At 39.7% G+C, this 24,954-nt stretch overlaps 1 protein-coding gene across 2 annotated transcripts in view; it reads left to right on the top strand.

Annotated features, from left to right (window-relative positions):
• Positions 1 to 446: 446 nt before the first annotated feature.
• Positions 447 to 24,954, top strand: part of SLC22A16 (solute carrier family 22 member 16) — a 35,158-nt gene continuing 10,650 nt past the window's right edge. Inside the window, exons 1-5 of one of the 2 annotated variants that reach the window (XM_083856015.1) lie at positions 447 to 547; positions 17,160 to 17,636; positions 20,213 to 20,330; positions 22,227 to 22,776; positions 24,661 to 24,788. In XM_083856015.1, coding sequence (XP_083712141.1) covers positions 498 to 547; positions 17,160 to 17,636; positions 20,213 to 20,330; positions 22,227 to 22,776; positions 24,661 to 24,788 — 1,323 coding nt within the window. In that variant the 5' untranslated portion in view covers positions 447 to 497. Of the gene's footprint in view, positions 548 to 1,913; positions 1,986 to 17,159; positions 17,637 to 20,212; positions 20,331 to 22,226; positions 22,777 to 24,660; positions 24,789 to 24,954 lie in introns of those variants that run through there. The other variant, XM_083856016.1, reaches the window with a different exon arrangement.

The following is a 24,954-nucleotide window of genomic DNA, read 5'->3' on the forward strand; positions in this document are numbered from 1 at the left end:
GCCGTGGAGAAAACCACGGTTTTACCCTCCTTTAATTCAAAACGTCCACCTGAAACACACTAGAGCCTAAATATATTGGATCATTGGATTGTAACAGGATGATTTAAGCACATAACTTCATTTTAACTTCACTTTAACGTGAAAAACACGAGCGGGTTGAGGCGCTGGGTCAGCGCGGGAGGCTGCACCGCTCTCCCGGTTCAGAGCTCCATCCACAGCGGCACCGCGGGGCTGGGACCGGCCCAGGGCCGCCAGGGGGGCTCCCGGTTCCCGCCGGGGCCGGGTTCGGTTCCCGCGGGAGCGGCGGTTGGGCGCGGCCGTTATTCCCGCCCGCCCATTCCCCGCGCAGGGCGGGGCGCCGGGGCGGGACAGTGCCGGGACAGCGCCGTGCCGGGACAGCGCCGTGCCGGGACAGCGCCGTGCCGGGACAGCGCCGTGCCTGTTCCCCGCACCGCGGGACAGCGCCGCCGAGGCTCCGGGCCCGCAGCCGCCCCGCCATGGCGCTCAGCTCCGAGCGGCTCTTCGACTCGCTGGGACATTTCGGCAGGTACGGGGGTGCCCCGCGCGCGCGGCTGTCACACCCGGACAGCCCCTGTGGGGACCCATGGGTGTCACCGCTGCCCCGGGGGGGACAGCGCCGTGTGCCCCGGCCGCCGCTCCGGCACGCGGGGATGTCACTGCTCGCGGAGAATGACACGGGCGCTGTATGGACTCACACGAGCCAGAGAAGCGCCGCTGCCTGCACTGGCAGCACTCGACACCCCTCCATGCACTTTTCCTCGCATCCCTGGCAGGGCACCCGCGCCGCAGCCGTCGGTCCCCACACAGCCTCAGGCTCTGCCGCACCACGTGCATGCGGCCACCCGTCATGGCCATGCACTCCTAGACACCTAAAACTCACGCATTTCCTGCCTGTGAGCACACAGACACACAGACAGACACACAGACAGAGCCCCAGGGTGTGGAACCAGCCGTGCACCCCAGGGCTGACAGGAGGGCACTGTCAGTGTGAGGGGAGCACCGTGTGACACTCAGGCCGCTTCTGCCTAGGGACAGCGGGTTGTTGAGTGCAAGAGAGCATGTGGTTTTTATTGAGGCTAGGCTTGTTGCCTTTGTGATGTGGATATGGAGAACGTGCCTATTTCCTTATCAGCAAGGGTTTACCTGGGGTAAATGATGGTGGCGAGTTTCCTTTGATGTGCTGTGAGGTGTGTGTGTGTGTGTACAGAGGCCTGGGTCTGTGGGATGGACACAGGCATGGCGTGTGTGTGTGTGCAGAGGCCTGGGTCTGTGGGATGGACACACAGACATGGCGTGTGTGTGTGTACAGAGGCCTGGGTCTGTGGGATGGACACACAGACATGGCGTGTGTGTGTGTGCAGAGGCCTGGGTCTGTGGGATGGACACACAGACATGGCGTGTGTGTGTGTACAGAGGCCTGGGTCTGTGGGATGGACACACAGACATGGTGTGTGTGTGTGCAGAGGCCTGGGTCTGTGGGATGGACACACAGACATGGCGTGTGTGTGTGTACAGAGGCCTGGGTCTGTGGGATGGACACACAGACATGGCGTGTGTGTGTTTATGCCTCTGTAGCTCTGGATGCAGGGCTGGCATCTGAGACTGCTTATAGCGGGTAATGGAGAAGAAATGTTAGGCAAGGAAATTAAGTTTTAGAGGATATGAGTATTGAGGCTAATGGGTGCACATCCTCACAGGGAGTTCTCGATGTGCTGATCATCTTGGGGTTTGCAGGCACGAGCTCCTCGGAGCAGATGGCTGGAATAGACCCATGTGTCACAATCTGGCTACGAGTTCAATTGCAGTGTTGTGCTTTATAGCTCGGTGACCAGTGAGCCAGCCTAACCCACAGTGTTGATCTCTCAGGAGCAGCATTTTGGACAAAGCCTGGGAGCTCCTTGTAATGGTTGAAGTGCCTGAACTGCAGCAGGAGAGTCTCTTAATATCATGTGCAAGCAGTAGTGGTGGGTATCAATAGCCTCTTCAGATGGTTAGGATGGAAAGACATTTTCTTTCTTAAGTGGCGCCTCTGCTTAAATCAGATATTTGACTAAGTTGTGACTTGCAGGCATGTGTATCTGAACAAGTTCTCATTTGTTATCAGTTTTGGTCAGCAACAAAAATGCCTTGTTCTGTGTGAACTAGGAGAGAAATCCTAGCAATGAGTTGATTTTGCTGCTGTTGTTCTTCTGTTTTGTGTGCTCTTTGGGGAAAGCAGGCACTTGACACTGAATACTGAAATAACACAAAAGTAGTTATTTTAAATTACTGGAGTAGTTTTCCTACTTGAAAACATTTATCAATACTTCAAATAAAGTTTTCAAAACTACTCCTTGCAATTAAAAGGAGACCAATTCTACAGCAATGATCTGACATCTAGGGATCAGATTATTTGACATGCAGTTCAATAGGAGCTGCTTTAAGTTTAGGAGCTTTGAGATGAGATGCAGGCTACCAAAATTTGCATAGTCCTGTTAGACTTATGGCTGTTTGAGATTTCAGAGGCCACACTAGTGGTATAGCATAACAGTAAGTATAATAGCAGTTTATGGTGGGTGGAGCTATTTAAAAGTACTGTAAAAACTCTTTTTAATCCCTTGATAGTGCTAGATAAATGATCCTATTTCCTATGAAAAGTTGTTCATAACTGCAACCATTGAGTTAGTTCTATTCAGTTTGCAGCATCCTGGCACTGAGAGATAATCAGTGGTTCATTTCTTCAGTTCAGGCAATTCCTGTAAGCCCCATATAATCTATGCACTATATATAGATTCTGTAGATTTGACACAGTCAGATTCTGAGCAATCCAAGCATGACTGTTAGTATTTTGAGACTGTTTTGATTTTCTTAAAATCTGACAGATGCCGTAGAGAATGAGCAGCTGTTCATACATATATAAATACAGAGATAGTATGTTTGCGTTTTATATATATGTAATATATAATATGTAGCTATATAGAAGTTATTAATATACAGATAATATATAAACCTTTCACATTGATTAAGATCGTGAATTTTACAGAATTGACATTCACATGGATGCTGACAATATTTTGCTTTCTATTTGGGCTCTCTTTCACAAGTCTCAGTGATGCCATTGTTCTTAATAGGGTCTTGAGACATGCATGAGCAGCCATAAAAATGTAATGGCTCCTGTAGCCTATGCCATTAAAGGAAGACTTTATGCCTCTGTTTGAATTTGGACATGGGTAGCATCTGTGGCCTATAAATTCAAGAAGGTTGTTTTAAACATTGTTCTTGAGTCTGTGGAGCATGAGATCACTGGTCACTATTGCAGAGATTGGATGACAGACAGATAGTGCTGTCTGGCTCAGATGGCCTCATCACTAAAGGGTTGCCAAGCCTTAAAGCTCCCAACGTACCTGCAGTGAACTGCACCCTTCTCCCAGGCAGCAGATCCTGTCAGGCTGCACCTGTGGGCTCCCCCTCTCAACCCCTCTCTGCCCACCCACTCCAACTCCAAAATCCCTCTCAGGGGCCCATCAGGCAAACTCAGGTGCAGCTGTCACTGGCAGCCCCATGCTAGGAAAGGGGAGACACGACCAGTGGGCATAAGGTTGGTAGCAAAATGTGGGCAAAGTGGGTAGGTGAGCTTTAGGAGGTGGCTCACACTGCCTGCATGTCTAATTCCCAGGTAAACTAAAGGCCTTTAATAACTTTAGTGACTTTAATCTACCAGCAGGACACAAAATGTGCATATGTGGTTGCTGCTGAGAAACAGGCTCTGTATTCTGTTGCTCTGATCTGCACCGTGGCAGTGTGCTGAGTGGAGATATGATCTAATCAGGAATAACTGTCTAGAGAGAGATCTGGGGAGGTGCCTCTTACGGCAAGTGTGGATGAGCGTAAGGATTTGATTTCCCAGCTGGAACGTCTGGTAGCTCTGAGATGCAGCTTACATGGTACGCAGCGTTTTCCTTGCGATTAACAGTTTTCAAATCTTGGCTTATACTTTAGCTAAAAGCAGGTGGTGAAAATTGTAAGGGAGAGGGAGGAAGATTGGGTATCACTGACACTATTTTCAGGTTTTGTAATGAAGTATTTCCAGAATCTTTTAAAATATTGCCTTTTCTTCTGAAATATTCTGTCTTTTACAAAGTTGAGTATGTTACCTAGATTTTCAAATGTTGGCTTTATAAATAATACACTTTACTAGCAGTTAGACTATCTAAGAAATTTAAAATTACTTCTGTTTATCTTTAGTGAGATGTTTATGTATTTATTCAGGTTTTGACATCTTTGCACTGTTGTCTTTTCTGAACTTTTTTGCCTGGTCAGTGGAGTTGCTACAGTTTGGACTTTAGAAGCAAGCAAACCAAAGATTAGCAATGGCTATTGTGAGCAGGAGGGAAACAGGACAGATAGAACAGTCACCTGTTCCAGCCCAATGTAGGGTTTAGTAGACAATATTGTACTTATCAACAGTTTCAACATCTTCTCTTTTTATTATCCTGGAACTTTTCTAATGTTTATAAATGTATGAGAGAGTCTGCTTAGCTCAAAAACTTGCTTGACTTCTGTAGAAATTCTTTGTAGTGGACTTCTACTGACTGCTGGTCAGTGTCATGGTAGCAATATTTGAGTGAGCAGTGCTAACATTGTTTCTCTTCTCTCTATTTTGCAGAGCTCTTGGTTCACTCCTAAAGCCCTAGACCAAACAGTCTCTTCTTTTCACATCTCGGAACTTTTCCAGGCTCCTCTTTTCATGCTGTTGCCCTTATCCTCTCTCTTGTTTCACAGCTCACAGCTCTTGTGATCAGATTACATCACCAAATTGTGCTGTGTACATGTTACTTCCAGAAATTCTTGGTTTGTATCAAATAACAAGGAGTCCCAAGTATCTCAAAGATCATGCTCACCACTTCTTTTCACAAAAAGAAAAAAAGAACACTTTCAAGCAATGGTTTTCAGACTTTTACAGATACCTTGAAAGGTTCTTTCCCAACAACAACAAAAAAATTTCCAGTGGAGAAGTGTGCTTGTTAGATATGGAAAGAAATTGGTTTTCCTTTTCCAAGTTAGTATGGAGAAGCAGGCCATTGTATTCATATTCAGCATTTGAGCAGACAAGTTTTATTTTAAAAAATGGAAGCATTACAAGATTTTTCTCAAATACTAATACATTTAGTATTTAGTACATTCTACATAATATTAATATTTTTAAACAATGTAATGTGAATTTCTTTTTAACCTTTAAGTAGTTTCCTGAAGATGAACAAAGTGCTGTGCTTTGGAGATTTTTTTTAAAAAAATCCTTTCTTCCCTCATATGCTACCTTATACAGTGGAAAAGTTTATTGCAACATATCTGTCATTCAGTTTTCAAAATGTACCAGTGGACAGCTGTTTGTATTTACTGGAATGTGCCAGACAGAAGAATCTCAAATCTAAGTCCTCCTTTGGCTCCTAGTCAGGGGTGGTGTTTGACAGAAATGTTTGATAAGTGTTCTTACAACTATGCTATATTATAACATCTGAGTCAGCCTGTGCTCATTTCAGATGTTCATAAGATGAAACAAGGGGACTTGGCAGCATTTCTTTCTCCCCCCCCCCTTTTTTTTTTGTGTATTTGTGGGGGGCGGGGGAAGGGATATTTTGCAAATAGCACTTAATCCTGTTGGTTGAAAGGCATCATAATAGCTTTGGAGAACCAAGACAGCCCATGTGTTTTCAGAGAGCAAACTCCAGCAGCTGAAACAAAGGCCTTATTATCTATGCCTGACTAGGCAAAAGTGGAATTATTCTCAAGACTCAGAACCAGAGCTGGATACTGGAAGTGCTCCGGGCTAATGGTGGCAGTGCACCAGCAGCGTGGCCTGCAAGAGGTTCTAACAGCATTTGCTGGGATCCAGGTCATACTGGGGGCAGTCTAAAGCAAAATCTGCATAGACAAAAGTGTTCTGCCACAAAACACACTGGCATCCTCATCCTGGAGGTGCCTGCCTGTTTCTGGCCTGAACAAGTAGATTATAGTAAGAGAAGTAGATTAAAAAGTAGATTGCAGTAATAGAAAGATGACTAAATAAAGAGTAGGATGAAATTGCACCTGTACTATCCATTACTCCTCTAAGGCTAGAACCTGCAGTGCGAGCAACACTGAAACTTAAAGCTGTTAAATCAATTACGATTTGTAAACCAGACGGTTGAGATTCACCTCTGAAATGTTGCCAACCCCCCAGGGTGGCTTCTAAACCAAGCTGAAGCATAGACACAGTTATGGCAGCATAAGGCAGTATTCACACATGTCAAGGAGCTGATGATCAACTGTTTCATCCTGAAATATTATGGTGTGAATGAAAATGAAATATGTAAAGCACTGGACAGTGTGTTCCCTGTAACACAATGCCTAGGACAGGGATAGCATTCCTATAAAAGCTGGTCAGTAATTTTCTCATCATAGTAATGATTTTCAGCAGTACTGAGATATTGCAAAGTTGAAAGGAAATTTTTATTAAAGGCCTTACTCATGGAAAGGTTGACCAATTTTTTTTTAGGAAGTAAAATCATGCAAGTAGAAAACACCTTTAAATTTAGGGATTTTTTTGAAGGTCTCAGGAGCCTTTAGCACATTCTGTGACAATTTCTGTGCCATCATTTTGCTATACATAACAAGGATGGTGCTGAAATACATATACTGCTGACATTTTATTTAAGGTAGCTTGAGACATGAAACTATAGCAGCTGAAAAAGAACATGAGAATGTCAACTTTTCAAAAATATGGAAAAAATAGCAAGCCAGAGAAGATACCAGCTGAGGTAGCTATATCTTGGTTACAATTGTAAGACTGGAAATATCCAGTGATGGTTTGAACTTTTCTAGCTGTGTTGTGACTTTATTCTCCTCTTTAAATTGTCAGAGAGATATGGAAGCATCTAAGTTCCTACCTGGTACATCTGTAAAAGTCTGTTCTAGCTGTGTGGGGAATCAGCTGTCCAAATCAAAGCACTAGTGAGCTCATCTCAGTATCTTTACAGGCCTGTAGTGTAAACTTCAGACATCTGTTAAGACACCTTGTCCAGAGGGAGAATTGGACCATTAAGGGTAGGACCCATCTGTCTTGTTTTAGCTACATGGTTTAGGACAAGGTAAATCCTGGTTTGTCTGTGGTTCCTCACCTCTTGGAAAGGGGATCTAGATAAATAGTATAGAGGTATATGGATTGCATACTGTATACATTATATTGCATCTAAGTGAACTGCAAGCATGGTAAAATTATACTGATGATATCACATTTCATTTAAATAATTTGTATTTATGTATCCAGAACAAATTGTTGTTTGATTTTTTTGATCTTTTTTCCCATGTCTTTAGAACTGGTGTATGTCAGCAGAGCTGGGAATACCATAAAGGTGCTTTTTGAGAGAGATAATTTATGTTAGTTCCAGTTTCAGAGAAACTGGAACCTCATCTCATTTACACCTGTATTTTAGGCTCCTTGAAGAACTGTCATCCTTTGTACACCAATGTAGCCAACCTCAGTTCTGTCTCGCTCTTTGAGAATAGAGGGGGCATTTACTACAAAAGTAGATTTATGTAGAAGAATCCTGGTAGGTGCAAGCAGACTTCAGCTTCTTTATTTTTGTGGAGAATGGGACCTCTAAAATGCTTGTACATATTAATGTGCAGTTAGAATATAGAATTATTCCAGATCATTCCCTTGTATGAGATACCATAAGGGTAGAGAAAGAACCTGACAGTACTGTGGAAGTAAAGAGTGAGTTATGCATTTGCAGTGAAGAGGGACAGTTTGGAAGGAAGATGAGCCACAAACCTGGAAAAGAATCTGAAAATCCTCTTGCTTTCATAAGCTGTCTTGTCTGTGGGTTTAGAAATAACTTGCCTTGCCTTGGAGATGTGCTGTCAGGGCTACTAACCTGAGCCTTCCCAAGAGCTCTTGAACGATTGGTGGGTCATTTTCATCTTCAGTGTAGACTCCTGAAGAGAGAGGATGAAAGAAGTTATGTTTTACTCCTCTTCCACACCTTAACTGTGTTTTAACAAAGACAGTAGAAGACTTTGTTAAAGATTCAAGCTACTCTGTTAGAGAGAGGGAGAAGAGCTGTTGATGTGGAGGCTGTTTTATTTCTCATGTGGAACATAGCCACGAAATACGGTGTACTTAAACAATTCCAGAAGCTAAACCATGTTTAACAGAAGATAATACTTTGACCATGCCAAACTCTGCTTTAAATTGAATCCCTTTCTTTAAGCTGCAGAGCTATAGAATTGAAAATGTAGGATTCCATATAGGTAGGGTTGCAACTGGCAGTATTGTCTTCAAGAAAAAAGAATCTGTGGGTGACACTGAGTTGCCTTTTCTGAAGTGATGCCTAGATTTACATGTTGACTTTGTCCCAAATTTTAGAAGACAGAGTTATCTAACACTTAATCCCCTTAATGTGACATCTTGTTAAGTGGTATTTTTTTTTAAGCTAATAAAGCAAAGGTATCTACTTCAGTTTTTCTGTTTTGCTTTTGATGAAGAGTCACTATGGTGAATGTCAGAATTAACAAAGAACATTGTAAGAGTTGCAAATGGAGCCAGGGAGCATAAAATGACACATTAGCTAGTTAAAACTGCATTATGTAGCCCATAGAAATTGACTAAATTACCTTAACCATATTCAAGGCTGCAAAAATAATGCTATGGATAAAATCACTGCCTATATTAAGGAAGATTGACAGAATGGAGCAACCCAAAATTCCATGACATTTCTCTTAAGTATTTACAGAAATCATTTAAATATACTTTAATCCATGGAGCTAATATTCCATATTATTTCTAAATGAAATTAAATTGAAATTGAAATGAAATTAAAACTTGGAGATACTCATTTGTACAGGAACCACTACAAACATTCCCTAGGGAAGTGATGTCCAGTGCTCTTAAATTAATTACCCAGACTTCTCATTTGTTTTACATTTTTCCATGACAACTTTCAAAAACCTGTAAGAATGTGTAATCTTACACATTAATCTTAATTTTCCAGGCAGGAAGGAATTAAATTTCAAATATAGAAATTTAAAACCTTGGGTGGTATGCTTAACAGTGTGTGACATGGCATGAAGAGAATTTATGTAGAACTTTTACTGAAAATGAGCTGTCTGTATCCAAATCTTCTTAGGTGTGGCTATAAATAGGAAACAACAACAAATAAAGAATTCTTAAAAGGCATAATATAACTATGACAACTGTAAGACTTAATTACTTTGTGAATTAATCTTTAAAAAATAGATTGCTCATTGCTTCAGAATAGGCAGTTTTCACCACCCTGAAGTAGACATTCAGTTCATGTGTTTGTACCGTCAGCTGCAACAGATTCAAAGTTTTGCAGAAGAAATATGTAAATAGAATAACAAAGGAGTAAGAATGTAATTAATGTGACAACTAGTTAGTTTTATTTCAGGATTGTAGACAGAAAAAAAAAAGGTAAAATAAATATAAGCTGGTTTGAACAAAGTTAGTCCATTGTGTCAGCCGTGTAACCAGCAGAAAACATCTGATTTCCTAAACGGGAAAGGAAGAATGAAATATAATTGTTTATACATGAAGTACTGTCCATGTCTATAGTTTGATGGAATCTCAATAAAAACATTAAATTCTATTAGACACTTTACAGATTATGATGTGAAATTATTTGTTTACATAAGCTGATGGAAATGGTACAGTGTGGAGGGAAGTGAAATACCTAATTTGGATTTGTCCACAAAACAGAGGCTGACCAAAAGAAAACAGCGTTACCAGAGAAACTGGAATGAGTTTTCCCTGTGACAAGTAATGCTAGTAATACATCATGCAGAGTACATGCTAATTTTCTAAATGGTAGATGTTTATAGAAATGCCATTCCCAGAATAGAAACTTCTAAGTGCAGAGCCTGAAGTGTTACTACTGTTCAAGTGTAACCACTCTGCTATGTGTAACACTAGTCCAAATAATTCCAAAACAAAGCTAAAACGCTTACAAACTGCATGGTCATGCTCTTTCCTAATTAAATTACCTGCTGTATGTCTCTAACACATATATAGCATAAAGGGCAAGAGGGTAACAAGAATAAAATATACTGCCTCCAGTGTTGGAGTTGCTGTTGCTCCCAGTGATGTGCTCCACCTTAATCAGAGGTTTCTTTCCCAGGAAAGTTGAGTGGAATGTTTATGTGTCCTTTGGTTGCTTGAGTGCAAATCCAGAGCCTCTGTGTCTTTCCCAGTTTGAGTGCCACTGGAATGAGAAGGTTGGGCATTGGGCTGGAGTGGCTGAGCCATGATCACACCATCCTCCTGCCTGGCTCTGCCCTGGGGCAGCCACCCTTGGCAGAGGGGCAGCAAAAAGCACTGGGGCACCTTTAGCAGCAGCAGCTCCCTTTCAGCTGTGCATGGCTGTCCACAGGTGAAAGCTGTGCTACTAAACTGTTGAAACCCAACAATATTTATTATTTTGTCATAGGTGATGACAGGAACCTTATGTGCCTGATTTAAATAGTTAGAAATTAAGAACTGTAGAACTGTTCTATTAAGTTTATATATATATATATATATATATAAAGTATAGTCCTTAATTCTGTAGCACTGTTTCTTTATTTTCATGCTGATGTGACTTCCTTCATCTAAGATGTGATACCAAATGCAGAGTAGTGAGCAGCCAATGTATTTTTCTTCTTGACTCTGGTGAGCAAATGCTGGACTTGTCTTAATCAAAGGCAAATGTGCGTAAGTTTATTGGGATAGAAGTGAATTCTTCAGAGAATCAGTTTTAAATGGAAAAGTGATTTAGTGTCTGATGTTTGGTGACTGCACATTGATGCATGCATTGTTGTTGGAAATGATAATATGTAATTCGTAGGGTCTTCCTGATCTCCACAGTTTTCTTTATTCTTGTTGCATCTGTGCTGTTGATAGGTTTAAAATAGACATCCTACACAGCATCTTCTGTTTCTGAAAACAAATTCTGGAAATAACCATGAGGGCTGACATTGTCAGCGTAGTTCAAACTGCCCATAGGAGCGAAGGAAGTTTATTTTTCACTCCATAAGTCAAATAAAGCTGTGCATTTTGTATATTTAAGGCTGCTTCTAAATCTGTATCTCTGCACCATAGCAAAAATACTCTTGAGTCACATTCAGTTCCTTTCCTCTCAAAAGATAAATGTGGAAGTGTATCATAGCTTTTTGGTTTAGAGTGGAAAGAATGCTGAATGGCTTTTCTCACATAAAAACCCAACCAAACACAACCGACTCAGGATGGAATACAGAGGTTAAAGTGGTTACTGAACACAAAATCTTTCAGAAATAGTAAATATCTGGAGATTTATTTCCACTGCATCCATCCTGTTGAGTGTACACTGCACAACAAAAAAAAGTACTGTGTTTTCTGACTTAAGCAATTTACAAATGAAGTTTTTGAGAAGACAAGCAGTAAAAATAGTTCTTGTAAAGCCTGTGGAATAGTACAAATCTTTTGCTAATCACAGAACAGTTTTATTATTCTATTCTACACCAAAATGATTTTAAATGTTTATACTAGATTTTGATGAGCATCTCGTAATTTTCCCTCTTCTCTTTTTGATGGACAGACAAGAAAATCAGAATCATATTTTATTTAACATAAAATTACTGTCCAACAGCAAGTTTTGTCCCTGCTATACTGTGCAATACCTGTCATGGCAGGGGATTTTTTCTCTAACATTCATGTGGCAATGTGCACTTCAAGTATTTTTTGCATGCCAGATGCACCACTTTTCAAATAGACCGATATGCAATAATTTGCATGGATGCAATATAAATTAGAGCGAGCAGCTAGCCTAGCTTGTTGGTTTTGTGTTTATTTTTCTTAAATTTAATATCTATTTTAACTTTTTTATTCAAGTCAGGTCAGTTTGCCAGACAAAGTTTACAGATGGTCCAAAAAAGAAATACCACCACAGCTGAGGCCAGAGTGCACTGTCTCTCAAGGGAGGAATAAACAGTGGCAAAAGAGAAGGGAGAAAATATCTTGCAGTGTCAGTGCCACAGAGATGTTGTGTCATGAGACTACAGCCAGGGCAACAGTGGTCTGAGATCTAGTTCATTGTCTTTATGGAACAGTATTTCTTATATTCAAGTACTGACATGACATTACCAGTTGTTTTTCTTACTGACCTTAAAACTTGTGCAGAGAAAATAGAAAATGCAAACATCTATAAGCTGCAAACTGAAGTAAAATGACTGTGGAGAAATATTACAAATATTTTAAGAGGGACTGGAACACTTTCATGTTGTGTCTTGCTCAAGCTTTGTTAAGACAATTTTAGGCTCATTTGACTTCTGGCATTCATTAAGCGTCTCTATACTGGAGCAGTAACCTATAAAGTCTTCTTGATTTCTATATTTGACACTCCTGGCAAGAGTGACAAAATGTACTTGCCAAATAATTATCTCCCATGGCAAGTCACTGAAGAGATGGAAAAACACTGAGAGGAATTATCATACCTTTTAGGACAGTCATCATGTTCACAGAACTTTTTTTAAAATGGCAAAAAGTGGGGTTTTTAAAAAGGAGAACATATCTGTAAAATAGGTTATTGAAAATTACTGTTTGCCACAATATGTTATATAAACTGTTGTGTATATGTGAAGATGACTGGTAACAAAAATCCTGTTGCCAAAATCTGTCCTTTTTGAGATCAGCCCAGGAACATAAATCACAGAATTTGCTTTCTTTTTGTGAAGTTCAATAGCATGTTTTGCTCCTGAAATGATAATTTCTTACCATTTTGATGCATGAACAACATTATTTCTTTTTTCAGGGAAATTTATCTTTTAAAACTGAGTTTGGTGTGGTTAATAAAGGGATTATGGTATATATTTGTCTGCAACAGATAGGTTTAAGCTCAGTAAAAAAGAACTTTCTTATCGGTTTGGTGTTCTTAAATTAAGAATTCATGAAAAAAGTTAATAATTTACAGTAGGGAGCAAGGACAGCCTAGACTTTACCCTGTGCCTCAGGGTCAGTGAAGTGGATGACCTGTGTATGTTGTGCTGTGACCTCCTGGCCCAGCACAGCATCCAGGGGCTGCTCGGCCATGGCATGACCACCAGTCCCAGGGCTCTGAGACTGGGGCAGGGCATCCACATGGCCACAGCACAGGCTCTGAGATACAGCTCGTGTGCCAAGGAGTTCAAAGGGAGGCATCCCAGGTGGCAGCAGAGGAGGCAGCAGCTCTATTCTCCTCCTCGCTCTGCACTCTCTGCTATCCCAGTCTCTGTTCCTGCAACCCTCTGCCTGCCCTGAGGCTGGACCCGTGTCTTTGTCCCTTTTCAATCTCCAGCTGTTCTGGAAAGGAAAATTCCATGAGCCTGTAGTATTCTCCTGTCTCCTCCCATCCCTACATACTTATCTTCCTACATCCCTACATATCGACCTCCCTACACACTTTTCACTCTTTCCCTGTGTTGTCCCTAATGGTCCGATTCATTCCTCTTTGGTAACTGTATAGTTTAAGGAATTCCCTGACACTTACACCACTGGTCTTTCTGGAACAAAGCTCTTCCTACCCATGGGAGTTTGCCAGAAGCTTGTGAGGTTGGGCTTTTCAATCTAGGATCAGTGGGAATGCTGTTCAAACACTGCTGTAGTAAGCAGTGGATTTTGCCTTCACAGCAAAACAGGGATTTCAGGATAGTTTTTCTGTGTTTTGTATATACAAAAATATGCACATACAGAGAATATACAGAGAGAGGCTTAGCCAGCCCAGTGTGGAATTTTACTGGAGAGAGCAGTAAATAGTTTTTGCAGGCAGGGAAGCAGCCTGTTAGTGTGGCTCAGAATGCCTTCAGACCCTGGTGCTTTCAAATGCTTTTCTAACTTCACATCAGGCTTTATTCTCCCCTATTCCAGCTCCCCCTTCCTTCTCCTTGGCTCTTTTATCGAGCAGGTAGAGGTTAAAAACTGCAGTGCAATCCCTCCTGCAAAATTCTGAACAACATGGTCATTTTGGTGTAAAAACCCATTTTCCCATTCTTAAATGAAGTTATATTCAGCATAAATGATGTCTGTTAATATATATGTGGCATTCTGACTTCTTGTGTTTGCTTAGCATTGGTGCTGCAAATTATCTAAGAAAAATAATGGTGCTACAGAGTGGATTTCTTTGTTGAAACTGAATAAGATTTTCATAACATTAAAAATGGAAGGATGTTTTTACAAGAATAAGCTATATTTAATTGTAAGTTAAACCCTTGAAAGATGTGTGTAATATTTTATGACAGATATTCCTTTAAAATTAATCCTTTATTGCTTTTTACATATGTGGAATGAAGGAAGGGACACAAAGAAAAGGAAAGAGTAATAGACTGTAGTTTGTATGGTTGTAGGCAGTAACAGGAGGAGGAGGAGGAGAATTGAGAATTCTGTACAATGAAGTGATAAAAGAAAAGGAAGATTTATTCAAGGTTGCACCAGGGTGTTTTATAAGCTAATAATAGTCTTACATTTGAAAAGAGGACATAGAGATTAGATTTAATGAGAAACTTTCCAACAGAAAGATTTGACAGTGAAGCAGTCTGTCAAAATGGTCATTGAAGTATGATCACAAGAAATGTTCAGGAAGAGATAAAACTCTCAAGTGAGTAGTGAGAACAAAGATTAGCTAGACCTGCTCATAGCCCTGGTGATACTGTTGGGCTTTGAATTGGTAAAAATTTGTGTAGTGCATTGTTTCATGCCATCTTCTCAGACTCTATCCTTAAAAGTTGTCATCTCCCTTCAAGTCTCTGCAACAAAAAAAGAGGCATAAATGTATTTTTCCTACTCATTCTTACTGAGATGGAGAAAAATGATAAGCCTGATACTTCTTGTATTGCAAGAACTAATTAGAAACTCAAGAAGTGTGTATGGGAGTTTGAAATTATTTCATTCTCCTTCTCTCTCAGAAATTCCAAGTGGATTATTTGACACTGCAATTTTCTAATCTATGATGACAGATATTGCAAATACTGGGGACCCTGGTTCCAAGTATGCCACTTTTTACTAGCTAGTAGAAGGTGTAAGTAACAGCTTCTAGGGGTTTAATTTACTATTATCTCTTTCAAGTGTTCTGCATACTGCAACAATAGCCCAGGTTGCTGAATTTGGTTGTGCTCTGCTATTTTTAAAATGAGCATGTGCCTTTTGATGGGACGAGTTTAAAATGAAACCAGAGAAGAACTAAAAAACATTATTGACCATATTTGTCTGCATCAATAGGGTCCCAAGGGTTTAATTTCAAACTAACTTTTGCTATTTGTGGTCCAAGATAGCCCAAACACCTTTCAGAGCTGTTGCAGCCTTGCTTTGATCAATGGCTATCTACTTAATCCCAAAAAGCTGTTCTCTTGAGAGAGAATTGATAGACTTGAAGGGTTGTTGTGGTTATGTTCAGTTTCTCCTGACCATACCTCTCATTTTTGTTTGGGAAAGAGCAGCACAGCACCTGTGTGAGGATTGCCTTGCAATATCCTCCAGAGGGAAGTGGAGCCAGATTTTGAGCTGCCACGGTGGATTTAGCAATTCAACTCACTCCTTGGACTGCTGTAGAAAAGTCAATAGAGCTGTTAAGTCAAGAGAAAAGGGGGTAAAAAGCACTGCAGCAGAACAACAGCAATGTCAAACGCCACTGGAAGGACAGGACAGGCCACTGGGTTTACATTTACCAAGGAAAGAAATAAGAATCAAGATAAAAGGCAAAAGAGAATAAGGATGGTGAATGGAGGTGCATTTTACAAGAGAACTGTTTTATTGGAAATGTTAACTGGATATTAAGACAATGCAACCAGTAAATTCTGCTTCGGTAGTTTGCTTATACATAGTTTCAAAATTATTTAGAAATTTTGATGATAGATTTGAAAGTCCTAGGCTATGTACTGTTGAGATCTGTATTATGGGAATTCAAGGCTCGATTAAATACATTTTGGACAGGAGTATCTAGAGGCTGCATTTGTTACAGGGATTGGAATTGCTCTGCCTTTTCCCAAAAGACATTTCAATGTAATTGGTTTTAGACATTATTTCCTACAACTTCAGCAGAGATAGCCTCTGATCATGTTAAAAAAAAAAATCTGCTTTATGTTTCACACTGCCAAGGTCTGCTGTGTCCTGCAGTAGGAATGTATGCATAGAAGCTCATTGAATACTTCTTCAAATTATTGCAATTGATTGGACTTCAGGAAATAAAAAAGGGAGAAGAACAAAAGCTATTTTGTTTTTTCTGAACAGATGTTGTACTAATTATATGCATAACTTAAAGATTTAATTGAGAAAATGACTCTTTATGCTTGAATTATCAGAAACTGTCCAAAATTTGCATACAGTGACACTAAAGTTCATTGCAAGTCTTTTGAAATTCTGAGTACATGTGCAATTTTTGTACTAAGGTTTACTTGCATCTCAAGGAAGTTTTAAGAGCTGTTAAAATGCCAAAATTCAGGCTATGCATAAAACATTCTTTTACTAGGTTTGCTTTATGATACAATCTTTAATGGCTATTGCACACCCTGTTTAAGCCAAAACCCAACCCTGTTCAGAGCTCTGTTTTGGTACAAAACAATTCACATTGTTCAGATTCTATCTTCTACATGTGTCTACATGTATTCTCTCTTTGTCTTTTGGCTGCAATAAAGAGAGATGGAAAATAGATGCAATACAGCTATGATGGTATACAGAGATACAGTTAGATGGAATGAGGGGCATAATGTGTTTGGTTTGTTTTATTTGATGCACATATCTCTATCCCTAAGAATATGAGGTTGCAACATCTTGTTTTTCTAACCATTCAAGTAATCTGAAGTGTTATTTTAAGGGGATGTGCTACAGAGAATTGGAGGGTGGAAGGTTGCTTCAAATTAAGTGCTTAAGGTCAGAATTGTTTAATTTTAAGTGGTCTTCTCTGTATGACTAAATGCAGCACTCATTTCTTAACCATAGATTACTGTGGATCTTTTCTTTGGTCTCTTGCAGAGCTTAGCTAATACTGAAACAGTGCCACACAACAAAACACTAGACATGTTGATGATATCTCCATTTACTGATCTACCCCAACAATTAGCTGAATACTTTTTTCATGTATAGAGGGCTTTTCCTCAGTAAAATGTTTTCTTTCCCTTTACAGATTTCAAGCATGTGTTTACTTTGCATCTGTCTTTCAAGCTATGTCATGTGGTATCCATTATTTAGCATCTGTGTTCATGGCTGTTACTCCTAACTTTGTATGTGGGTTCCCTGGAAATGTGAGTAATGTTCTTTTCCACAACTCTTCTGCATCAAGTATAGAGGACATCTGGACACTATGGACATCAACAGAAAATTACATTGTAGTCCAGCTGGAAAATGGAGAAATTTGGGAACTTGATCAATGCAGCAGGTCCAAACGAGAAGTCAGTTTGGATCTCGCATATGAATACAAAGGCAACAAGTCTGTATTTCCTTGTTCTGATGGATTTCTCTATGATGATACAAAGTGGAAGAGCACTGTTGTTACACAGTGGGATCTGGTCTGTGACCGAGAATGGCTCGCAAAATTAATCCAGCCTACGTTCATGCTTGGAGTCTTGATTGGAGCAGTGATTTTTGGTGACATTGCTGACAGGTAAAGTGCCACCCTCTGAAAATTGTAGCTTCAGACAACAGTAACTCCATGTGTGTCTAGCTGGTTTTCTTGTCTCCATTCATTGTGTATTCATAACTACATATGTAACATTCAGAAAGTTTGATATTGCTTTATTCACAGATCTGTTTAACTTGGTTTCTTTTCACTATAATAAGTACTAATTTTAAAATGTATTCTCAAGTCATTTACTTTTAAAACTTTTTCGTACTTTGTCATCCATTGTTCTAGGCCTTGATCCCTGAAATTGCCCTGTGCAGCTAGTATTTGCCCTTAGTTTTTTATTTCTTTGTTTGTTTGTTTGCTTATTTTGACAGGAATAGCAATAGCTTATTGTAATAGTAATGGTACAACCTGGGAGTAGATTCTCACCTCATTTTTCATGAAAAGAGGTTTCCTGTGGAAATGCAGATTTTTATTTTGTATTACTACAAACATCTGAAGGGCTACTAGAAGGTTAAATATCATGTGTTTGAAAATTACCTTTCCTAACCTCTGTTGTGAGTACAGCTCAGATGCAAAGGCTTCAAGAGTTTAATCAAGCCCCACCATCTTAAACACCCATATACTATTTTTCCGTGCTGTCCAATTGTAGGCTTTCCCTGAAAAATTAGCTTAAGCTTCAGTCTCTTGAAAGCTCGTGAACATAAGAGGAAAAATGGGTGTAGGTGAGCTGTGCTGTAGCTTGACTTATTTACCAGCACGTCCAAAGTTCTGTTTGAGCAGGAGGAGCATCAGTCCTGGAGGGACTCGACCTGAGCAGTCTCTTGCTCACGGTTCCAAGGCCCATTCCCATCCAAGGCTTCCTCCCTGGGTGTTATCGCAGATCATGCACTGAAATCCAGCACCAGAGCTGGACTCAGAAGCACAGTGAGCCTCAGGGTGTACATCTGTGGCCTCCTGCCTCAGCTGATTTTCTCTCTCAACACAAACAGACATATTCCTGCCTGAGAAGAGCACCCAGCCATGCCCATCGGTCCATATGAGAATCAAATATCCAAGCTATGTTGAACTTAGCTTGGTCTTGGGCACTTTCTGTACCTGTGATTTGTTTTGAAGGCTGGTTTAGAGTTATTTATGTCCTTCTGTAAAGACAACTCTTGTTGACTGAGAGTTCTACTGGGTGAAGAGTGACATTTTGTCCCACATATAACAGTGTGAGCAGAACAAAGAGATCAGGCATGTTGTTTTTTGATTTTCCTTCATTAGCACAACACTACAGTGTGACAGTCACAACATGGGAATGCAAAAGCAATGATGAACTTTTTTTTTTTAAATCTGGCTTTTAGAACACATGGAATCAATCTGCCTCCCAATCCCAGGCTGTGTAAAACTGTAGTTAATACAAAACCAGAATATAATGCCAACATCTGTTTTGAGTCCCTTTAAATAATTCATAACTTTATTAATTAATACTTGGACATGATTTATAAGGTTAGGATTGTATTGTTCTCATTTCCATTTATTCAACCCATGGACAACCAGTTAAGATAATACACACATTCTGAGTTGCAGATTTACAGCTGCAGAATTTACAGCTGCAAGTTATTATTTTCTGACACATCCTGGCTCATGGGAAATAAGTTTGTGTGTCCCTCCCATTACCAGTTAGCAGATTTCCCAACAGAAGAGCTCTGATAGCTAAGACTTATTGGGATCTTTTCTGGCAGGGATCAAAGACCAAATCATAACTCCAGGTCAAGGCTGGAGAAAAACAGGAGTTTTATTGGAGTACTAAATATTCACAGAAAAAAACCCAAAAGTCCTCAAACTCTCTGTCTAAAAGTAATAACCCATTTGTGAAAATGGAGGAGATAATGGCAGCAATGTTTGCAATGGGGGAGATAATAAGAGACCAAGGAATTATTATCAGGAAAGAAAAATAATTCCACACAGTTTGTGTTACAGAGCTGTTGTAGATAAAATATAGTGAATTCCCAATAGAGCCTTGTATATCTACTGCTGAAGCTAGTATTTGACATGATTTTTTTTGCCATTAGTTTACTTTCTTCCCGAATTTTTTTAGGGTGTTTTTATATGCATGCCTATGTGCTGTCAAAATAAGAAAATTAATTGGGAACTATTTGATTTTCATTTGTTAGATAATTCAATTTTAAAGAATTGGACAAAGATATGTTACAGAAACCTTTCATTAGTATCAAAATTGGTTGTTACTTTGACAAAAGTTGGCATGTGTTATCACAACTAACTTTTATCAGAAATTTTTAACATGATGCTACTTAATATAAAATACCTGAAAAACTGATTTATGTCCTCATAAATAAGAGTAAATTTACCAATCAGTTATGTAGAAGTTAAAACTGCAGGTGAACATATGTAATGCTCACTGCACATTGCTTCCAGCCAAGAATTGTGGAATGGAAATTCCATTCATCCTTTTTCTTGGAAGCTGGAATCACTGACAAATTAATATAGGTAACTAAACCAGAGTTTCTGTGGTGAGTTATTAACTTCCATCTAGGCTCTCTGGAGTTGCAGGTGTATTTTAATAGAATGTTTGTGGTTATTGATGCTTTTATTACTGCTGTGATTTGCAGACTGGGAAGACAGCGTGTTATATGGTTCACAAGTGCTGGTCAGTTTGTATTTGGCATCGCAGTGGCCTTCACATTTGACTACTACAGTTTCGTGGTTGTGCGCTTTCTCCTAGCTATGGTAAGAAAGGATGTTCATCCTGGCCCTTTTTCCATGTCATTTCTTACCCCTTCTCAGGAAAACCTCCCTTTTGTTATTATTTCCTCCCCTACTTCATTATTCTAAAGCCCCATCTGTTGCACTTATTTCAGCAGAGCAGGGAGAGTCTGAATGTTCTTGGACCACAGCAGTTTTCCTCTTTGAATTAATAGGAAGCGTCTGTATGAAGCAGTGTTTGGTACTTCCTCCATCCCAACCTCTGCTGGACTGGTAATTAAATACCAAGTGTGAGCAGCAAACTCTGGATTCTGCATTGCAGCTGCTGTTGCATTTCTCCTTATTGTTAGAAATGGAATATATTTTTCTTAAACTAGCAAATCTATAATAAGTATTATTTTTATCTTTACTGTTTCAAGTGATGGAGGAGAGATGCACATTTTCTCTTCCATGCATCTCTTTGGTCTTTTAAGCTGTATCTGGAATACTAAATACATAGGCAGACATGTTTAACACCTAGATGTTTTATACTGTACTTAAGGGTATTTCAGTATATGTGTTTATGCAGACCCACACACACAATTTTATGTGTGTGGTATATATCCCATATCTGACACATATTCAATATTTATACATAGTAACCAATTTAAAATAGCTATTTTACAGCCCAAAGTACATTCTTGAGCTTTTCACTACATAATGCATAAAGAAATTAGAATGCCATCACAAAAAAAAAATCTAACTTATTTGACATGGATTGGATATTTGAAAATATTCCCATAATTTATTTTGTTCCTGCTGACAGTGCATTAGTCAAGACAGGACCTTGTACCTGGAGCTCCCTTTGCCTGAATTTCCTAGCAGGAGAAACTGCATCATGTCAGCCTTGAACAGTGAGATCTACAGGAGTCCCTCTGCTGACTCCCTTGGCTGTTGATGCCAAGCCCTGTGGTAGTTTAGAAAAGCAAAAAATTCTGACCAGACCAATGCTGTAGGTTTTATCTGGCCACTGGGACCGATTTGCAAGGTGCAGTCCTAAACTCTAGCCTTGTGCCACTGAAATCAGTGCAGCTTCACTATCAGTGGGTTCAAAATCAGAGATTATTAACTGGAATATTGTTAATGGGAAAATTGATTAATCAAAACAATATACTGAAATATTTTCTAGTTTATATTCTCTAGCTGTGTTTTGAGATGGTTTAAGATACCAGGAATTTAATGTTGAGGTATTTGAGAAATTGAAATATATATATATTCAATAATATATATATATTCAATAAAGAAATACTATTATGCAGAATATGCTGGTAATTGCATTTATTTGATACCACATGAGAACCTGTAATTGTAATTGTGTGTATATATGAGAGATTCTCTTTCAATACTGTAAAAACTTTGATTTAATGAGATATTTTACGAGGGTGTGGAAGGTAATTCTTGGTAAATGTGCAGTTTTCTGACATGCTGGTTATTAATAGTCTGCTTAAAAGCCGAGATCAAGATTTCCAGAAGTGACAATTACTTCAGGGGACGTCTCTTTCCCAAGTGTCCAGTTTGTGATGTCATTAAGCGAGCGGATTTGTGGAGGAGAAGGCCTTAATGACATCAGCAAATTAAGTTTCTTCTCAGGTGTCTCTTGCTGGCTGTCCCCCACTACAGAGAAGCATCCAAATTTACTTCACATTTTAAAATTGTGTCCAGGCAGTCTGAAGGTTTGAGTGATTTTTTTTCTCCAGCTGATTCATTTTCATGGTTGCCTTTTTTCTGTCAGTGTGAGACAGGCCAGCGCAGTGACAATTAAGCGTACACAGATATGGAACATTGTTAGCTGTTTGTTTTTACTGCTGGTGCACAAGGAGAATAGGAACAAACCTCACTCTGTTTTGTTTTTTTTTTCTTTTCTCTCTCCCACCCTCCCAGGTTTCAAGTGGCTATCTGGTTGTGGCTTTCGTTTATGTGACTGAATTTGTTGGCATTAAAGCACGAACCTGGGCTTCTATGCATGTCCATGCTTTTTTTGCTATGGGAATTATGGTTGTGGCACTCGTGGGATTTTTGGTTCGGACCTGGTGGGTCTATCAGATATTTCTCTCCATAGCAACTCTTCCCTTTGTCTTTTGCTGCTGGATGCTCCCAGAAACACCTTTTTGGCTCCTGTCAGAGGAAAGATATGAAGATGCACAAAAAGTGATTGATACCATGGCAAGATGGAATAAAGTCAGCACTCCCTGCAAAGTTTCTGAACTGTGCTCAGTCCAACAAGATGATCTGTCCAGTGGCAGAATGGGTGATGATGATACATCCTCCACAAAGAAGCACAACATCTTAGACCTGTTTTGTAACTGGCAAATTGCAAGAAGGACCATCACAGTCTGGCTGATCTGGTTCACTGGGAGCTTGGGGTACTACGTCTTCTCCCTCAGTTCTGTCAGTCTAGGAGGCAATGAATATTTAAATCTCTTTCTCATAGGTAATTTTTTTTTTGTACCTTATTCTGTTAATGACAGAACTGGAACATAACATTTTAAAATGTCTATAGATTTGACAGGCAATTTTTTACTTTGTTCATTCAATTGTGAACCTTGTTCGAAAAGTTTCTTGCTAACTCTTTATAAAGTTGACTAACACAGGAGGAGTATCATTCACTCCAAATTTCACTGTATCTGAGAAAAAATAATTAGAATTTGTTGGTGCACAGAATTCTTCTCTGTCTGTCTTTCTGATTGTAAAACCAGTTTCTGGCTTGTCTTCTCTTTGCCCTGGGAGCTTAGAGCAGATCCACACAAACACCAGGGGAAGCAGACAAACAACACAAAATCCACGCAGCTCTGTTAAAGGCACAAACTAGGAAAATGGGAGGAAAAAAATTCCTTTTATTGCTTACAGTCATGATATGTTGAGTTTGTCTGTGTAGAAAACAGTCATAATTTTCAGAAGGAAGTAATTTCAGTTTTCTCAAAAGCGTATTTTTAATTAAGTTGTAATACTCTTTTAATTTTATCATTCTGGCTGTAACCTTTCTCTGACATGTAAGCTGTTTATAAAGGCAGCTCAGTGCATTCAAGGCCTGATCCAAAGTTTGTTAATATCAGTGGAAATATTTCACTAACCTCAGAAGACTCTAGATCAGACATGCAGCTCTGAGCAACTGAAGAATTAAATCATGTGCTTTGCTTTGTGCAGCTGAGTACTCTCAGTGAAGTGAATGTGACTGATGGTGTACACAGGCTCACAGAAGGACTGGGGCTCTCATTATTCCAGTTTGTTTTGTCATGTATTACAGTTTATTGTTAGACTGATGTGTTGAAGAGTGGGTGCTGGTATTGCACAGATAACTAATATGCTATTGTGGAGTACATTGTACCCACCTCTTCTAAAAATATTTTAGCAGACTAACAGATATCGAATAATTAGAACCTGCTTTTTCCAGCACACCCCCAAAAGATTGTTTCCTGATATTTTAGTTGTATTGACATACTACATGTACTTAATAAGGGAATCCAGGCTCTTCAGTGCTGTATCTTTTGTTCTTCCTTGATTTTACATTGGACATTCCTCCTGAGCAAATTGCCTTAAAACATGTCCAAACTGGCTTTGCCTCAATATTATTTGTCTAGGGGAAAATCATGTTTACACAGTGCAAACAGATCTAGCCAAATGCCAGATCCTTTAGAGTGGCTAAAGTTTTTCTCTGGAAAGAAACATTAGGAAGGGATGATCCTGTATTAAGAGTGAGATATTGTAAGCCCTCTTTTTTTATGGAGAAGGGGGAAAGCTGGAACTGCATTTTGTATTAGTGGGGCTTACTCAGAAAACTGGATGTGGACAGACCTATCTTGCCTTTTACTTTGGGATGATTTTGAGCTGATGCTGGGAGAGGGACCTGTGGCTACCGTTCCCTGTCCAGGTGGAAGCTGGCAAATCCTGAAAGGTGTGTCAGTGTGACACTAGCAATATTCCCTGTGGGTGCACCTGAGCTGTTAATGTGAAAATACCTGAAGGAGAAGAGCAGTAAATGTAGAGCTTTCAGACGGAAGTGTCAGTGTCATAAGAAACAGAAGTATGGCCTTGCTCTTTTCTGTAATTTTCCACCCCAAAGAGAACTAGAGCTGCTCTTTGCTGTGAAACCTGTTTCCCTTGTCCTTCTCCACTCCCACTTCTGTATTTTAGGCTGTTCTCTGCCTTCTGTCATACTTTCTGTAACCAAATGAACTAGCCCAGCACACTGATTATCTTTAGATTTTACTTGTTTACTACCCCCTAGATCAGATAAATTCCTCATAAAGAGGAAGTTACAGTTTTAAGATGAATATGTGTAATCATGACTTAAACTGAGATAATTTCATACTGACAGGTGCTGTGGAGTTGCCTTGCTATATCATTGCTTGCGTTGCGATGGACAAACTGGGAAGGAGGAACACACTCATTCCGTTCCTTATTTTAAGTGCACTGATCTGTGTTTTAATTATGTTCATACCTCAGGTTAGTCACGTATGGTTGGAAGTGTTCCTATAGCAGAAATTGATTTTAAAGGCTCATAAGTCGGTAGATGCAGCTGCTCTTTCTAAATCATAGAATAGTTAATTAAAGGCTGGTTTTAAGTTGCAGCTGCCAGTCTAAGATGGAGTTCTGTATTTTCAGTACAAGT

Source organism: Zosterops lateralis (genome assembly GCF_965231275.1).
Source record: "Zosterops lateralis genome assembly, chromosome: 3".
NCBI lineage: Eukaryota > Metazoa > Chordata > Aves > Passeriformes > Zosteropidae > Zosterops > Zosterops lateralis.